Source organism: Phialemonium atrogriseum (assembly GCF_030411735.1).
Source record: "Phialemonium atrogriseum strain 8032-3 unplaced genomic scaffold QBC33scaffold_1, whole genome shotgun sequence".
Classification (NCBI taxonomy): Eukaryota; Fungi; Ascomycota; class Sordariomycetes; order Cephalothecales; family Cephalothecaceae; genus Phialemonium; species Phialemonium atrogriseum.
Genome location: NW_026848138.1, coordinates 2,330,843 through 2,347,941, shown reverse-complemented (window position 1 = coordinate 2,347,941; position 17,099 = coordinate 2,330,843). Strand labels below are relative to the sequence as shown.

The 17,099-nt window shown below is 57.0% G+C and overlaps 4 protein-coding genes across 4 annotated transcripts; 3 read left to right on the top strand and 1 right to left on the bottom strand.

The window, feature by feature from the left end:
• Positions 1-14: 14 nt before the first annotated feature.
• QBC33DRAFT_584371 (uncharacterized protein) lies at positions 15-4,963 on the top strand (the record flags this gene model as incomplete). The annotated part of the gene is made up of 3 exons (XM_060431407.1): positions 15-496; positions 797-3,824; positions 3,861-4,963. The coding sequence occupies 3 exons, from the start codon at positions 18-20 to the stop codon at positions 4,524-4,526; spliced, it is 4,173 nt and encodes a 1,390-aa protein (XP_060289100.1). The 3' UTR covers positions 4,527-4,963.
• A 203-nt stretch (positions 4,964-5,166) lies between these two features.
• On the bottom strand, positions 5,167-6,657 carry QBC33DRAFT_442835 (Dip2/Utp12 family-domain-containing protein; the record flags this gene model as incomplete). The annotated part of the gene is made up of 3 exons (XM_060424201.1): positions 5,167-5,522; positions 5,616-6,081; positions 6,157-6,657. The coding sequence occupies 3 exons, from the start codon at positions 6,655-6,657 to the stop codon at positions 5,167-5,169; spliced, it is 1,323 nt and encodes a 440-aa protein (XP_060289099.1).
• A 3,119-nt stretch (positions 6,658-9,776) lies between these two features.
• Positions 9,777-13,226, top strand: QBC33DRAFT_584361 (Bromodomain-containing protein; the record flags this gene model as incomplete). Its single annotated transcript, XM_060431406.1, has 3 exons — positions 9,777-9,880; positions 9,996-10,390; positions 10,445-13,226. 3 exons carry the CDS (start codon positions 9,777-9,779, stop codon positions 12,889-12,891), a joined length of 2,946 nt encoding a protein of 981 aa, XP_060289098.1. The 3' UTR covers positions 12,892-13,226.
• A 1,902-nt stretch (positions 13,227-15,128) lies between these two features.
• On the top strand, positions 15,129-16,557 carry QBC33DRAFT_32583 (uncharacterized protein). The gene is made up of 3 exons (XM_060423628.1): positions 15,129-15,531; positions 15,593-15,880; positions 15,951-16,557. The coding sequence occupies exons 1-3, from the start codon at positions 15,390-15,392 to the stop codon at positions 16,247-16,249; spliced, it is 729 nt and encodes a 242-aa protein (XP_060289097.1). The 5' UTR covers positions 15,129-15,389; the 3' UTR covers positions 16,250-16,557.
• The last annotated feature ends 542 nt before the right edge of the window (positions 16,558-17,099 follow it).

The following is a 17,099-nucleotide window of genomic DNA, read 5'->3' as shown; positions in this document are numbered from 1 at the left end:
GAGATGACGGCGCATCGATGTCGATATCCTCTCCAAGCTCGGGGTCTGCCCATACGGCCTCGTCGCCGGCGCCTTTCTTGAGCATCTGCGACCAAACATTCACGCCGCTCTCCATGGACAGCAGCGATCTGGATCTCATGGACGAAAGAGACAGAGACAGAGACAGAGACGGCGATGCCTGTGCTGCAGAACCGAGGAAAGCCGAAAATACGTGCATGCCGGCGCTGCAGGTTGCGGAGGACGACGGGGGAAACCGCCAGTTTGCGCCCAAAGCCAGCGCTGACAGGACCAAAGACACAGACATCGCCAGCAGCATGGTCCAATCGCCGCCAGGCCCTTGTAGCGCCACTGCGGCACCGCCAGCGGAATACGACCTCGCTTCGACTAAAAATATTACTAGTTCCGAATACCATCCCCCAACTCCCTATTTTCTCGCTCACAGTCAATCTCGCTCCTCTCCCTCGCAGCCACGAGACGCGACAGCAACTTCGAGGCCGTCTTCGAATTGCGAGGGCGAAGAAGAGAGCCCCGCCGGACAAGCAGCGACGACAGGGCCGTTGCATGTTGAGACCCGAGACAATCCTGCATTGCATCACCTGCCGCATCCCCTTCTGCACGCCACTGCTGGGTCGCCGCAACTTTCCTTTTCGCGTCGCCCCCTAATTGTGCATGACGGCAAACCCGATTCGGCAGTCAATTCAATTTTCCCGGCCGACGACGGCAACCATATCGACAGCAACAGCAAACCAACAACTACAAGGCAGACAGGGCCCGATACCCTCTCCCCGACAACAAGAATAAGAACAACAACGGCGGCGGCAACGGCAACGGCGGTGGCGATAGCGACGACAGCGGCGACAACAATATTACGACCAAAGCCAAAGGCCCCGCCTAGAAACACCAACACCCAACAACAACCGGCCACTACCTCGTCGGTTATCCCCGAGGCTACTACAGAACCTGCTCTAGTCCGCAGGGTTTCCAACGCCAGCGTGACAATTCGGCATCCAGCACCGGACCTCAACACCCGGTCTGGTGCCTATCTCGGCAACATCGCCGCCCTCGAGGCAACTGCCGAGCGACTTTCCATGACCAGCTCCATCGAGGACGCCATCCGAGACGCCCACGACGAACTTAAACGCAGCGACAGTCAACGGTCATCCATCCTACGCGCCAACAGGGCTAGTCGGGCCGCAAGCGACGCTGGCTCAACATCGGGACTGCCCCACCTAACCGTGCTCAGCAGACAGAGCTCCATCCTCAGCACAAACAACGCTGCTCGGCTCGGGGGTTATTCGCCCGCTGGCTATGTCATGAGCCCGAATCATTCGCTGTCGAACGCCTCGTCGCGGCTAAGATCGGGGAGCAAGGCGAGCTCCTCGGGAGCGCCGCCTCCTGCCACCGAAATCATGGATTATCTCACCCTCTCGCCAGATATCGGGAGCGGCGAAGACCTCGGGTTCATGTCGCGGCATGGACCAGGCAAGAGTTCTGTGCGGAGCGTCGTTTCGGCCAAACTGCCTCTAGCGGAGATCGCAGAGATGGAACCACCCATGACCCTGACCCAGGACGCCCTCGACGAGGCAGATCGCGCGGCCGAGGCCCACGAGGACACTACCGACGAAGACGCCACAATCCGGGCGAGCGCATTCCAGTATATAGATATAGACGTGGGCCTGGGCCTGGGGAGGGCGCTAGAACTGGATGACATCGACGCCGCTGCGGACGCTCAGGAGGTGATGCAGCCCATGCTTCCAAGCGATTATATGGGCCTCCCATCTCCCAACCGGCTCCAGTTACACCAGCCGGATTCTTACGTGCACTATGGGAACTTTGAGCACGAGCGACCCACGACCGCCGAGTCCGGAATGACCCTCGAACAGGCCGAAACCGCCTTTGGCGACTTCGATGGCGTGCACTGCGATCCTGAAGTGCTTGATTTCCCGGAGCCACTCCCTCGGAAGCCTTCTCCCCGACAGACACCACGGGCGCCTCAGCCACCTCGTGCTCCTGCCCCTCGACCCACCTCATACTTTGATGCTGCCACTGGGCAGCAAATGCTCTTCTATCCGGCCAGGGTGCCTGCGATGCTCAACTTGCCCCCGAAGCTGTCCAAGAACTCGGTACCCACAGCCCGTAAGAAGGTCAGATCCCAGATTCTCAGCGCGATGCCGACAGAATCACGTGAATCACGGGTGTGGCTACCTGACCCTCTGGAGAGCCTCGGAGATATGGGTAGCCCATTGATGGGCGAAGAGAGCAGTGGCCACGACCCCGCGGGCCTGGTATCACCGGGAGACATACCCTCGCCGGAAATTGTACCGAAACCAGACCAATTGTTGGCTGGGCATTCGAGACATCCGTCTGAGACAGGAACAATAGTGCCGTCCGACTCCCAAAAGCGGGACATCCAACGCCAATCGCGCATGATGGAGAGCGAAAACCGCAAATCGCACATGCCGGTCTCTGGGGACCTTGCTCCGCAGCTCAGAGCTAGCGTGTACTTCGACCTGCCACCAGAAGCACCGATAATCGAAGTCAAAGATGGCTCTGCCACGGCCACGCTTGACAGCATCCTCAACGCGTCAGCCATCGCGCCCGTCAGCGCGTTCGTTGACCACACATTCGCCGGCAAGCTCGGCGCCGAGGTGTACGGGCGCGAGAAGAAGGCCAAGAAGAAGGGGAAAGAACCCGCGAGCATGGGCCACAAGAGAGGCGGCAGCGGCGTCACCATGCTCGGTGTTGCCGAGCCCAAGAAGCGCGCGTCTATACTATCACTGATGGTAGGGGGACGGCAGAATAGCGAGACACTCGATGTCGATGTCGATGGACGGCGAACCGCGCTCGGGGTTGCTGGAGAAGGAGGCATTCGCCGTGTCAGCTCTGACGGCAGCTCAGCAACGGGACATGACCAGCCACTCACCTCGCCCGGCCAACCCTTGCCCCGCGAAGAGAACGAGAAGCCCGAGGAAGAGGACGGCAAAGAGGAACAGGACGAAGACGACGAAGACGACGACGAGGACGACGATCAGTACCAGGGCCCGCCCACAACGCTCCTAGCCGAGCTGCAACTTCGGAAGCAGCAGCAGAAGCTGCGGACACGACCTGTACACAAGGTGTACCCGAATGGATTGCACAGCACATTGCTGGAACTAGATACTGTTGCAGAGGTCGAGCGAAAGCAAAGGAAGGGCAAGAGGGTCAACCTTGCGTGGGAAGACCCTACCGCCAACCCAGACCCCGTGGAGGATGAGAACGACGACGATGTCCCCTTGGGTATGCTGTACGCTGCCAAAGCCGCGGCCGCCGCCAACGGAGGAAATAGATCAACCGTGGATATCAGCGCCGTGATGAGCGAAATCCATCGGCCCCTGGGGCTGATGGAGCGTCGCGACATGGAAGAGAACGAGCCGCTGAGTCGGCGCCGCGATCGCCTGCAAGGCCGGGACCTGGGCTCGTCGCTGAACCTCAACACCCTGCAGAAGCGGATGAGCATGATGACGCTCACGCAGGGCGGGCTGGGTGCGAGAACCCAGTCTCGCCTGATGCTTCCGTTGCAGCAGCAAGAATCCCTGTCAGTGGCCGGTGATGACGCACTGGGCGCGGAGGCCGACCCGGAGATTGAAGGCGAGACGCTTGCCGAGCGAAGGCGGAGGTTAAATGCCGAGACGCTGCCACGTGCTCGTCCCGTCAGCGGGGCGTTTTCGGCGGAGCTTCTGGGCCAGTTCGACGACCTGGACGAGGACGAGGCCGGCGCAGACCCCAAGGGCAAAGGGAGGGAGCGGATACCCACAAAATCGCCTGACCAGGACAAAGAAGCAGATGTCTCCCCCGACGGGGCCGACGACGTCCCCGAAGAGGAAGAAACGCTGGGCCAGCGCCGCCGGAGGCTCCAGGCGGAGCGCGAGGCTCGAGAGCGCGAGATGGGGCCCGGCGGAAACCCGATCGCCCGCTCCCGCACCCCCCTCTCCCGCCCCATGTCCATGGCCAACATCCTCGGCGCCCACCCTCTCGACGGCGGCGGCGCGCAGCAGCAGCGCGTCGTCCAGCAGGACCCGCGCGAGCAGCAGCGGCAGCGCGTCGAGGCCGAGGCGGCCCGGGCCCAGAGGGAGCGCGACGCGCAGATGGCGGCGATGAGGGCGCAGATGCCGCAGTACCTGACCGGCCCGGCCGTCGGCGCCGCCAACGGCGGCTACATGAGCGGGCGCTTCAACGACGGCCTCGGCGGCGGGGTCGGGTCCGGCCAGAGCCTGGTCTACGGGCCCGGCGCCGCGCAGCAGCGGATGGCCATGTACAGCGGCGCTGCCGGGTACGGCGTGGGACCAGCGGGATCCGCGAATATGGCCCCCGCCAGTGCCTATGGCGTGCCGATGGGCAACCCGGCGGCGTACGGCGGCGGCGTGCCGATGGGTGCGGGGGCGTATGGGATGAATGGCCCCTACAATGGCGTTGGGCCGCTACAGATGCCCCCGACACAGGGCCAGCTCGACATGGTTGAGCGGTGGAGACAGAGTGTCATGCCTTAAGCCGCGCGCCGGTTCTCAGTTGGCTTTTTGGGAATCTTGGAAGGATCAAATGGCATCAATCTACACGAAACCCCCCTCGCCCGGGGAGCTCTTCCTTTTCCTTGGCTGGGCGGAGAAGACGATTATGAACATAGACACATGTTTGGGGTCATGATTGTTGTTAACCTTTTTCTTAATTAGCGTTTTGGCGAAACCCGGTTGGATTCTCGTGTTGCTCGGCGGCATACATAGCATTGCAATCGGAGTCGCGCTTGCATAAACGGGGCACACATGGAAACTATATAGTAGTAGTACCTATTTACTTAATCATTATTTCGGGCTGACATGCCCTCTCCTATTCTTCTCTTCAGATGGGAACTTGGCCTTATGGTTATCATTGTTGTACCTCTATGCTGAAACGGGTATGTGATGACGATGATTGGTTTGTACAGGACAGTACCTGGTGTACCTGGGAATCATCCCTCTGGAAGGAGCGACGGGATGGGACGCAAGGGACCACCAAGCTTGAGAGGCGCCCCTTCCAAGAGTAGGTAGACTCCAGTAAACCTGTAATAACATAACGCCTCTGATTTTCTATCGTCTGTTACGAATAACCAGGCTACCTAGGTAGATAGGTATCTATCTATCTATCCATCCCCCCCTACTTCCGCACAGCCCGAGGCCCGACCTTCTGCATCTTAGCCGGAGGCGCGGCGACATCTCCGTCAGTCTCGTCCTCGTCCTCGTCGCCGGACTCGTCGGCGTCGTCAAAGTCCACCTCGCTCTCGTCCAGCGACTCCTGCGAGGCGACCTCGTCATCGTCGATGTCCATGTCGCCCAGGGAGCCCTCGTCGTCCGAGTCGTCGTCCGTCTCCCCGCCGATCCCGTTGGCCAGAACCATCTCGTCGTCCTCGACGGCCCGGGCCCGGGACGCGCTGCCGTTCGCCGTCGTCTCGTCCTCCCCTTCGACGTAGACGACCCCTTCCTCGTCCTCCTCGTCCTCGTCCTCGTCCTCGTCTCTGCCGTGCCCCAACCTACCGCGGTCACGGCGGCCTCGGCCCCGTCCACGACCCCGGCCGCCTTCAACGGCGCCAAAGACACCACCACCACCGCCGCTACCGCCGCTAATGCTGCCGGCCAGGTTATCCCTGCGTAGCGACATCTGCGAGTCGAGCATGTCCAGCCTCCCCTTGAGGGCGAGCAGGCTGGGGAGTGCGCGGGCGCGCTCGTCGAGGACGCGGGCCAGCTCGGCGAGGCGGCGGACGAGGTCCGGCTGGGAGGCGAGGGCGCCGCCGTGGGCGACGAGGGTCCACTGCACCCAGCCCATGAGGCTGTGGGCGCGGGCGGGGCGGCGGTGCATGCGAGCGGCGAGGCGCGAGAGCAGGGCGCCCGCCAGGGCCGAGTCCATGCGCTCGATGGTGGCGCGCACGGTCGGGAGGTCCGTCGTGTGCAGGCACGACTCGAGGAGGTCGGCGTCGTCGGTGCGGAGGGCCTGGTTCAGCACCGTGCCGAGCGAGGAGAGGGTTGGCGGCGGTGCGGCGGGGCGCGGGCCCCGGGAGGTGCCCGGGATGAGGGCCTGGGAGGCGGAGGCGGAGAGGGAGAGGGGCGTGCCGTCACGCTGGTGGTGGTGGATGGGGGCGGTGGCGGGCACGTTGACCGTGGTCGTTGTGTTGTTGTTGTTGTTGTTGTTGTTGTTGTTGCTGCTGCTGCTGCCGCGGAGGAGGTCGCCGAAGGTCGGGGATGTGGCCTCGTCGTCGGAGGCGGAGGCGGATGGGCGGTCTTCCTGCATCATCTCTGTGTCGTCGTCGGCGCCGTTTCGGGTGGGTTTTCTGGACGCAGCGGCGCGCGTGGAGTCGTCCGGTGGAGGGGTTGTCTGGCCGGGGATGTGGTTCTTGTCCGCCCCCGTGTGTTCCCCGTCGTTGTCTTCTCCCCCGCTCGGGGCCTCTTCTCCATCTGAGAACTCGTCGTAGTTGCTGCTCGAGTCGCTGGATATCTCGATGGTTTCTACGCCCATATTTGCTGACAGATGTGCTGATCCGGCAGCCGATACTGTGGCCATCGCCTCATCAACGGTCGGCTTGATGGGCATCTTTGCGCTCTGCTTGACCACCGGCCGTGCCAGGGCCATTGGAGGTTTTCGCTTCATTGACATCGTTGAACGGTGACGGTGACGGTTCCGTGGATACGTCGAAGGGAAGAGAAGCGGCCTGAAGAAGTGACTTGTCTGCCCAATTGCCTATGGGCTCTCCGTCCTAGGTTGGACTTTCTTCTCACCCGAAGGATTGTCTAGGTTCTGTTGTCGGGTTCGTGGTGGAGCTTCCTTTATCAACAGAACCTCCTCAAGACCAGGCCGTGGGAAATTTTCTGGATGGTAGTCTGGGTCCGACTTTTTTTTCCGTCTTTTTTTTTCTGCCGCTGACTCTCGCTTTTTGCGGAAGCCTTTCTGTCGGTCCCTGCAAAAGAATGGAGACAGGGCAGTGGATGGCCCACCTTTTATTGGCGGCTGAGGCAAGCTACCGCTGGAAACATACAACAAAATGATCGCCTTCCCTCCGTTATCAAATGATGCACGATGCCAGTTGAACCATGTTAACTTCCTCGAAACTGATAGCGGCGATAGGACAAAGTCCAGTCGCTTATGTTATGTATTTTGTACTCTGTGCATGTATGGCTCGTGCTCATGATGTGGGTAATATCCGTCTCATGCCATGCGTCTTACAGCCAAGCTGAATTTCACAATATCTCCCGTCAGTTGGGAAGAGTTTCGGGAACGCTACATGATGGCAAGGGCCGCTTGATTCTCGGCGGTAATTTCTGACTTCCCGCGATCAAATTATCCATCATCTCAGCTCTGGCAACCATCCACCGACAATGCAGAGAAGCTGATCTCGCGGTTGCGCACATCCGCCTGCAAACGGACTTGCCAGGCAGCCTTCTTGCAAGTTGTTTGACCAGGGACCCGGGATATCAGGCCGAGGGACCCAAAAAGACCAGAAATCCTTGCTCATATTAAGATGTAGCATGGCCTTTGACCTCCACCGGGTCGGCCATAATATTCGATCTGTCATCTACCGGCGACTGTTTGGATGCCGGAAATTATCGACGGTCGTTCCAGAAACCGAGAACGGGCAAAGGGTTGGCTAGGATGCAGCGGCATGCATGGTCCCGAACCAAGACGCATGTTGGCCGTTTACCTCGCAGCTTTCCTCTGCGTCGTAAACGTCGAATGCTTTAACTCACTACCCCCCTTGTTATCAACACGGCTCTCGTCGGTTGCTTGCCGTCAGTCAGCGCAACCCCCTGCTTCCCGCGGGAGAAGGGCTGGCCACTACTGATGTGAGAACTTTATCCTGGCATGCAAGAGCCAGTTCCTGTTGGAGCTATTTTCTCTTGAGAAACCAGAGGGCCTGGATGAACACCTGCTCAAATCAGGCATTGGTGCTAGGGGAATTGCATGTATCTTGATTCTCGGCGGGACCTAGGTAGGTACCCTTAGTTTACGGCGGGGATGTACGGTAACGGGATAACGTATCCTCCGGCCATTTGATCGAAATCGAACCTGAATCAACATGTGATCACGCCTTGGACCATGTGACCGGGTACCCGCTTTGTGGTTGACTCATCAAGCTGCGACATATTCCGAAGCCAGACAACCAAAGAAATAGTTGTGGCTGTGTCCATCTTTGTTCTGCCTCAGGCAACTCGAAGGAAATTTGCAGCCGGAAACGCTCTTTAATTGGCCACGCGGTAGCCGGTAGCCTAAAGGTTAAGATTCTAGAGTTGTGATTGGGCGCGCATTGTTGCGCCCCTCTTCTCCTGATCCAGCCATCCTTGTCTAAAAGAGCGGGTCCCACCGGCTGTAATTGGATGTACCGGTCCCTCATCCCTGCGAGTGGCACCCTGGCTAGGGCAAAAGCTTGGGCAGTCGCGACTTGCCCAATCAGCCAATCCTACAAATAAGAACCAGCCCCGATTCCAGAGTTTCGTGGCCTTTTGCTCGCGAAAAAGTCCTGTTTGCCTCCTTCTCGCCCTCCCAACCCCAGCACACCTGCCGGAAACTTCGGACTATAGGTACTTACTCAAAGTACTAGCCCATCCACCCAAGTCACGAAACTGGCGCCACAACACAACACGACACGACACGAACACGCTCCCCTAGGGATCCCGGCCAATTGCCCCCAAATCTATCACGTCAAACTCGGGAAAAGCAAGTCTGATGTCACGTGGCCCCAGCGATCAAAATTGAAGTCATTGCGAACTCACTGTAAGGTACTCAAAGCGATCTCTTTGCTGTCTGAGATGCTCGAATCTCCGATGCGCAATTAGCTTAGCATCTGAGGCAACGTATTCAGCGCTCCTCCTGCTCTGTCGCATTCCCACAGATATCATCGTTCGCTGGTCAATTTTGGCTTTTGTCCAGAAAGGTAAAGCCTTCCTTCCTCTTTCCCAAAGTGCCACCCTCGGCAGGTGCCCTGCACCCCTTCCTATGTTAGCTCTACCCCCCATATCCTCCCAAAACCGCATGTATACCTTCAAGTGAAAGGTTTGTGTGTTCTGGTGGAGGATGGCAAACAAACCCGGTCAAGAAAGAAGAGAAGACTGGAATTTGATTACCAGGGCTGAGTGTGACGAAAGACACCTTGTTGCCGATCTCGCACGGCCCACTCCAGGCTGTTTTTGACCAACCACGAAGCTCGATAAGAACGGCTATCCAGTGAAGCTTCTGGAGCTTGGGAGCTCCGATAAATAGCCCCAAGAACCCCGAGCTACCGACCGGGACTGACATCTGTGCTTTCCATCAGACTTTCTGAAATCGACGCGGCCATTCCCCAACCCCGCCCCAGCCAACCAGATCTCGAGAAAGCTACAAAGGTACATACAAAGCTTCGGACCCGTCCAGCCAGCACCTTTATTCAATCGCGACCAAATCTTATTTTCGACCTTCGCATTCCTGCATTCCAATTCTTTTCTTGCAACTGTGGCTTTCGCGCCACCGTTTTAATTGCCGCTTACCAAGGGCTCGCCGCTCCGCCCATCTCCGCCTCTCCCTCCAGTCGCGGCTCTGCGCGCGCATTGACCTCAGTCACCCACCACCTTAGTTGCGCGTTTCTCCCACCTCACCAAAGCGGCCACAAATATCGCCGCCCGCGCCACCCATCAACCCTTCTTTCCCATCCAACCCACCACCGAGCTTCCGCAGGCATCGATCGCATTTCGATTTTGATGTCACTTTCATCTTTCTAAGTCGCGCAATTCCCCCGAATGGCAGTCATGGCATCGCATCCTCCAGAAAGTGCGATACTTGACCCGAAGCCGCTCAAAATGTCGTCAGAAGTTGAGAAGGATGGGCGCAACGGCAGCCATGAGGTTAATGGGTAAGTTTCAATTATCCCCCCACACACGCTTGTTGACGCGTTCTATCTTGCTTCCGTTTGTATCCGACGATGGCTTTTGCCAAGTATTTATTCGTTGCTCACATTTCGTTTGCAGCCACATCTCTCCCGTTGACATCAACCCCGAGCCCGAATCTGAGACTATTGTGAGCGCGACGGACAAGAAGCTCGAAACCGGAAACCCGATCAAAACCAACATATCCAACAACGAAGAAGCCTTCACCAACAACCAGACAATATCAGTTGACAAGGAGGGAACCAAGGACGACCCCGAACCAGAGGTGTCCCTTCCAGCAGCAGACTCGAAAGCAGAAGGGGTCACCACAGCAGACATAGAGATGGGTGATGCGCACCTTGACGTACCGGCGCCGGAGGCCGCGAAGGAAACACCCAGTGCGCCACTGGATGAGAAATCCGCAGAGGAACCTGCCATATTGCCTAAGGCCCACGAGCCCCCTTCGTCCGAATCTACCGCACCGGAGGCGATAGTAAGTGCATCAAAGCCCGATCCCTCACCAGATGCAGCCGCCGGAGAGGGCAGGAAAGAAGACGTCGAAATGGACGATGCGCCCGCGCCTACCGACCCCTCTTCCAACCCGGAACAAGTTGAGGGCACGCAGGACACGATTGTCAGCAATGTGACGGCAACAACGCCGGGAGCAGACTTGAGCCTGCGCCCTGAGAGCATGTCGAGTCTCGCAATTGATGTTCCGCCTGTTTCGCCTGCTCCTATCGGAACTGCAGACACCAGCATGACCGACGCCGCCCAATCCCCTACCAAGGTTTCACGAGAGAGGGATGATGACGGGGGGGACGAGCCCGCCGCAAAGCGCGCCAAGACTGACTTGCAGGGCGACTCTGTCGAGGTCAAGATATCCGCCGGCGGAAATGCCAAAGTTGATGAGTCTCAGGCCGAACAAGCTCCCCTCGTCAACACGGACGGAGAGCCGAAGAACCTGGCCGATGCGTCTCTCGAGGGTAATTCGATTACGCAATGGCAGGCTCGGAAGCTGCGGGGCATTTTGGCAGGCATCAAAAAGACTAAAGCGGGTGCGAATTTTAAGGCCCCCGTGGAGACCTTGTGGCCCGGTCTTTGGCACGATTACCAAGCCAAAGTTCCAGACCCAACAGACATCGGGACGATGGAGAAGCGACTGAAAGGCGGCGACCCCAGTTACAAGGCGTATGCCACCATAGGGGACTTCAAGAATGACCTGCAGCTCCTCTATGAGAACTCGGTTAGGTTCAATGGCGAAGTCCACGATGTGACGAGGCATGCGCAGACTGTTCGCGACCAGGTTCTGGAGAAGATGGCCGCCGAACCCGCCGTCGAAACGGTGAAAGCAGACAAGAGGGAGACTGTCAAGCACCACCCGAGTAGGCATCCTGGACCCCGCGCGCCTTCGCACCCACCTCCGCCAGCTCGGCGGCCGTCGAAGGCGCCAGTTGCCAGCCCGGTCGATAAGCCAGTCGAGTCACCCGCATTCGCGATTCCACCCAACAATAATGGGGTGCCTCTCATCCGGCGGGACTCGACTAAGAATGCCGATGATCGACCCAAGCGCCCTATCCATCCCCCCAAGAACAAGGATCTGGGCTACGAGCCGAAGAAGAAGAAGAAACTCTCTCCCGACCTTCGCTTCTGTGACGAGGTCCTCACTGAGCTCAAGAAGGTGAAGTATCACGACTTGAACCAATACTTCTTGGCACCCGTTGACCCCATCGCGCTGAACATTCCGAACTATCACAAGGTCGTCAAGAAGCCCATGGATTTGCAGACCATGTCCGACAAGCTTCACACGGCGCAATACAGCAGCTCAAAGGAATTCGAGAGGGACTTCTACCTCGTCATCAAGAATTGCAAGTCTTTCAATGGCGATGACCATTTTGTGACACAGAAGGCGCTCGAGCTGGAGAAGCTGTTCAAGAGAGAATGGGCTAGGAAGGACGACTGGATGGCTAGACACGCCGCAGCCTCTACGGCGGCGATGTCTCATGCCTCCGCCATGAGCCCTCATGGGAGGGATGATTCTGACGAGGACGATGCTGAATCGGAAGCCGAGGCAGATGATGAGAAGGAGCAGAGCTCGGCTACCCTCGAAGCCCTGCAACGCAGACTAGCAGAGGAAGAACAGAAGGTGAAGGGTTACATGAACAGCAAGAACCCGGACATGGGCATGGTAGAGGTGTCGCAGAGTCTGGTTTTTACGCTGCAGAAACAGATCATCCAGGAGCGCCAGAAGCTTTCTGTCGAAGCTGCAACGTCAAAGAAACCGAAGTCCAAGCCAGCGAAGAGCAAGAAGGCAGGTGGGGTGGGTAAGAAAGCAAATGCCGCAGCTGGTATAGGCAGCGGCGGCGCCTCGGGAGCTGCCAGCAAGAAGGCCGCCGGCGGTGGCAAGAAGGGGAAGCGAGCCATAGGCACACTCGAGAAAGAGATCATCGCCACCGCCGTCCCGAGTCTCGATGGCGATCTGCTTAATAGGGCCATCGACATCATAAAGAAGGACACGAACGAAAACGTAAGTAGAAAAAGCCCATCTACTGACCTTCTGCAATCCCTCCCTCCCCCTCTCCCAATGCGACTTGAACAGCAAGCTTACCATTCGCAGGAGAACGATTCCGGCGAGCTTGAGCTGGATCTCGAAATTCTGTCCGTGGACGCCCTCACGAAGCTCTATGACATCTCCATCAAAGCCTTCCCTCATCTCAAGGCGGAGAAGGAGCGAAACCTTGCAGCCCCCCCGACGCAGGATGCAGCTCCGGCAAAGTCCAAGTCGGGTAAGCCCAAGAAGAACAAGCCCATGAGCAAGGCAGAGCAGGAGCGGCGGCTTCAGCAGCTGAACGAGCTCAAGGCCTCGATTAAGAATCGTGGCTCGGGAAGCCAAGAACCCATGGAATCGATTGAGGGAAACGGCGGCTCTGCCCTTAGCCCCCATGATGATATGCTCGAGCCGATGAACGATAGCGACGAGGAGAGTTCCGAAGAGGAATGAGTTGTCCACCGTGAAGTCGCTTTGAATGGATGCCGAGGGTCCCATGGCCCCGAGCTATCCACGCACGGCAGAGGCTCGGCCTGTTGAAGTTGTCGGGCTGTGCCATGCTTGGCCAACGACTCTGCCGGATGCAATAAACAGCCAAGCATCCAAGTCGGATGGCGCCGCGCCTATATCGTGATGGAGTGGCGCGTCTTCGTTTCTGCCCTTTTCAAGAGATCCATCATTAGATCCTCCTGGATCCTAGGTATTTCGGTCTTCGCGCATCGCTCTGCTTGCGACCGTCGTCAAGATGATCGTTCCACCTTGCCCCTTTGCCGTATCGGGTTTTACCGTCCTCGCTTTCTTGTCTGTAAGAGTATTGGACTTCCATGTACATTATTAACACATCTTTATCCCCTGGTTACCGGCATATTCGGTATGGGGCTCCCTTCGAGTAAAGGAGGGCAGGGACGGGCGTCTAGACCATGGTCCCGCAACAGTTTTTCGGCCTGGCCACCGGATTGGAATCCGCGAATGGGACAGCCGAATAAAAGAGAGACAAAAGGGGACGGGCAGAGGGAACGCTGCGTTCTGGAATTGGTTCGGGGGGGTGCAGCTTCAGGGGTTCTGGGCAATATTGCTCTGCTGGTAGTTTACCTAGGACAGCTCAAATGAGACAAGACATCCAAGTAGTCCCGTGTCGGTATTTGTGATGTTGTGACAGATGCCTGCTCGCTACCTTGCGAGATCACTGCCGCCGTAGCCGTCACATAGACCGACCGACAAGCCGGCGGAACGGCGGCACTCTCCCCCACTAGGGGGTTGAGTAAGGGCATACTGACATGGAGAAATGCGAAAGTTGGGAAGGGAGCAAATTGAAACAACAAGAAAAGGTAAGGCATACATACCAGCAGGAACTGGCCGATATCGAAAGGTAGGTTCAGCGGGAACGGCAGCCCGGCAGCCCGCCGCCGCTCTTCACCCTCGAAGGGAACAGAGTTTTATTCGATGGTTGTTTCGTTGGGATGCTGTGGGATGATATGCTATACCTAGAGTTCAGTTGCTAGGAAGCATCAAAGATTGGGTATGGTTTGGTATCAAGGGGTTGGTGGCGAAGTAATGTCTTTGCTGTTAAGCGCCACAACCACAACGCGTTGTGTGCTGGTGTGATTGAGCTTTGGCTGCGGAGTGTGACCGAGTGCATATTGAACAACAGCATGCGGGGCTGCCTATCGGCGCACCTGTTTTCTGGGTTAGTATTTGTCCCTCAATCCTTTTCGTTTCTGGGCACATACTCGCTACTTATACTAGTAAATAATAAATAACAAAGTCGCAGCTTTGAGAGACCTGAGAGACCATAGTGTCCATTGTGAATCGCCTGTCGAAGTGGAAGGCCAACTCACTTCTGGCATGTTCGGTTGTGATAGCGGAGGCCGGCTGGCTCGAGGAAGTGGGGGAATTTGCAGGTTTTGCCGATAAATCGCGTGGAGAACAATGCTTGCTCGGTTTCAAGGCATGATCCAAATCATTCGATCCTTTTGTATGTGCGCATAGGCATCAAATAATGGCTCGAGAGCAGGCGGGTATCGATGGACTAGCACAAGTTTCCTTGTCGAGAGAATGAGTGAGGTGGTGGATGACTGTGGATGGCTGTGGAGAGAGGGGTTGCTCTTGGATAAATGGGGTGGCGGTTTGGGGGCACAAGCCCCCAAGCGCCAGTACGTACCTACAATACAGTGCCCGGAATTACGTACAGCACCCAATTGAACAAGCGAAACCTTCATTCTGGCTCTGGTGCAAGGAACTTGGCATCAAGTTCTCACCACATGATCCTCCCCTCCCAATCCTGATGGCAGCTGTATGATAGTATTGCTCAATCTCAAAAGTAATCCGTACCGTCCATCCATCCTGGGAATTATGTCATATTCCCGTTCTTCCGTTCTGTTTTGGGCATACCAGCCGCCGGTTGCAACTTGTTGCAACTTTGCGAGATGTTGTTGACAAAACAACCCTTGCATTCGGGAAGCCCTGTTAAGGGAGCTGTTGGGGTTGTTGATGATCTGCCTGGGCAGCTCCCATTCCAAAGGGGCTTGCAGTTAAAGAAACAAGCATTTGCCTCTCGCCAAAGGAGTCTGTCTAAGCATCTAGATTGCGCAGCCGCCGCACATCTTGAATGTCTTGCAAGGCATCCACCGGATTGGAGCGGGAAACGCCCTGTGAAGCGCCTGTGGCTGTTCAATCAGCTCATGCATGCTCCCGATTGGGACAGCCAGATGACCCAAAGGTCGACTGTACTACAGGTGCCCGACTCTAGAACAAGAAACACGCCTTTATGCACTACATCAATTGTCGAGTCTGCCTCGCCAAGAGTCCAAGCACACTCAACAAGTCTTGCTGCTTTCTTTTCGATGGCTCTTAAGTCCCACTCCCTCTGAAGTCCCAGCTGGACCGTCAACTTCCTGAGAAGCGTCACCGCCCATCCACCATTTGCATTCACGTTTGTTCCCTTGGTGAGGATGGCGGAAACGAAAAAGGCAGTGTACCATGTGTCCACATATGAGATCGGCAGATTCAAAGACGGGGCCTGGCACTGCGTCCATGGTGACCCGGCCGTGGAGAACACGGCGGGAACCAGATCGACCTGCGCTGGCATGAGATGTACGCATCATCCACCTGATCAACCTCCAGCCACCTGCAGTTTTTGCTAATCGGTGTTCAGTCTGGGCTTGTGATCGTACCAAGCATAGCGGGGATGAGTGCCGGTTCTATCTGTGGGAAGACCACCTGGACGAGGCGATCAACTATCACAATATTCCCGAGGATATAGCAGCCCAGGTCCGTCGGACTCCCAGCAAGAGGAAGAGAGATGGCGATATCCGCGACTTCTATCGCTCTCCGAAGACCCCCAGAACCCCCAGGACCCCCAGGACACGGGCTATTGCAACCGAAGCTGCTGCGACCAACTCTCCAACGCCCGTTGCAGCTGGGCCGAGCAATACACGCCGCGGTATGTACTCATAAACCCGGCCCAGGCTGCACTCTACGTTCATAAACGTTACTGAACTCGGCCTTCATAGAACTCAGTCCGTCGCCATTGCCGAAGGAGACGGCCAAGCCTATGCAGCCACCACCACCACCGCAGCCACCGAGGACGCCCACCTCTAAGAGCAGAGCGACATTCTCACTTGAGGAGAGGCCAAAGCCCCCAGCTTTTGAACTACCGCCGAGCCCTAATAGGCGGAGGCTTACTAGTCCGGAACTGAAGGCATACAATGTGGTTATCAAGTCGCTGTCGGCTGAGAGGGTGGGACTGACCTTGAAGGGACAGAACGCTTTGCGCGAGATCATCAAGGAGGAATCATATTGGATGCAGTGAACGTCCAGGTGACCAGCTGAGGGAAAGGATCGCTTCGCCTTGAGAACAGCTAGGTCTGCCAATGAGGATACCTCTCGGTTGTTCCTCCAGCTCAGTTCCAGATGGCATGCACAGCCATGATGGGTTAATCTGGACATTGCCCATTACCCATTGCGGCCAGCAAACCTAGTTTCTAATCTGAACTGTTGGACATGTTCCGCCCGGGCATCGTTTGCCACAATCGGTGGATTACATACAACCTTGACCCTCCTCTCTCTTTCCTTTGGATGCTACAGCAAGACAAGGCCGAAGAGATGTCCAGTAGCATGGAAAAGGCCACGCCCCTTTTCTACTTGAGAACCTAGTTTCTAGGAAACCATCTGTTGATTCCTTCGGCCCCTTCCCAGGACCACCCAGCCATACATAACCACAAGTGTGGGTGGGCACCACGTTGGAAGCTCTGACACAATACCATCTGGATGGAGGGTCTCACGTGATTGAAACCGAACCAGCTAGTGTCAGAACAACTACCAGACACCACATCCAAACAATTGAAACACGGGTAGGCTACTTGAAGTGGTTTCGACAATTTTGTTTACTATGTTGCGGTTTGATATATAGCTAAAGTACCAACGCATGAATATTTCGTCTGGGAATTTTCAATATTTTTTTGCCAACGGTGGAAGTCGACGTTGCAGCCTCTCACGACTTGCAGATTCTGCCCATCTGCGCGGCACAAGCCTCTTTATCATCTCAGCTCCTGAACATTTCTGCACACCTCTCGCCCCTGGAATTGGCGTTTCCATAGGCTCATAGTTTGCCCCTTGCAGTCAGCTTATTCGCGGCATCATCTGGTGCTTTACTGCTTTGC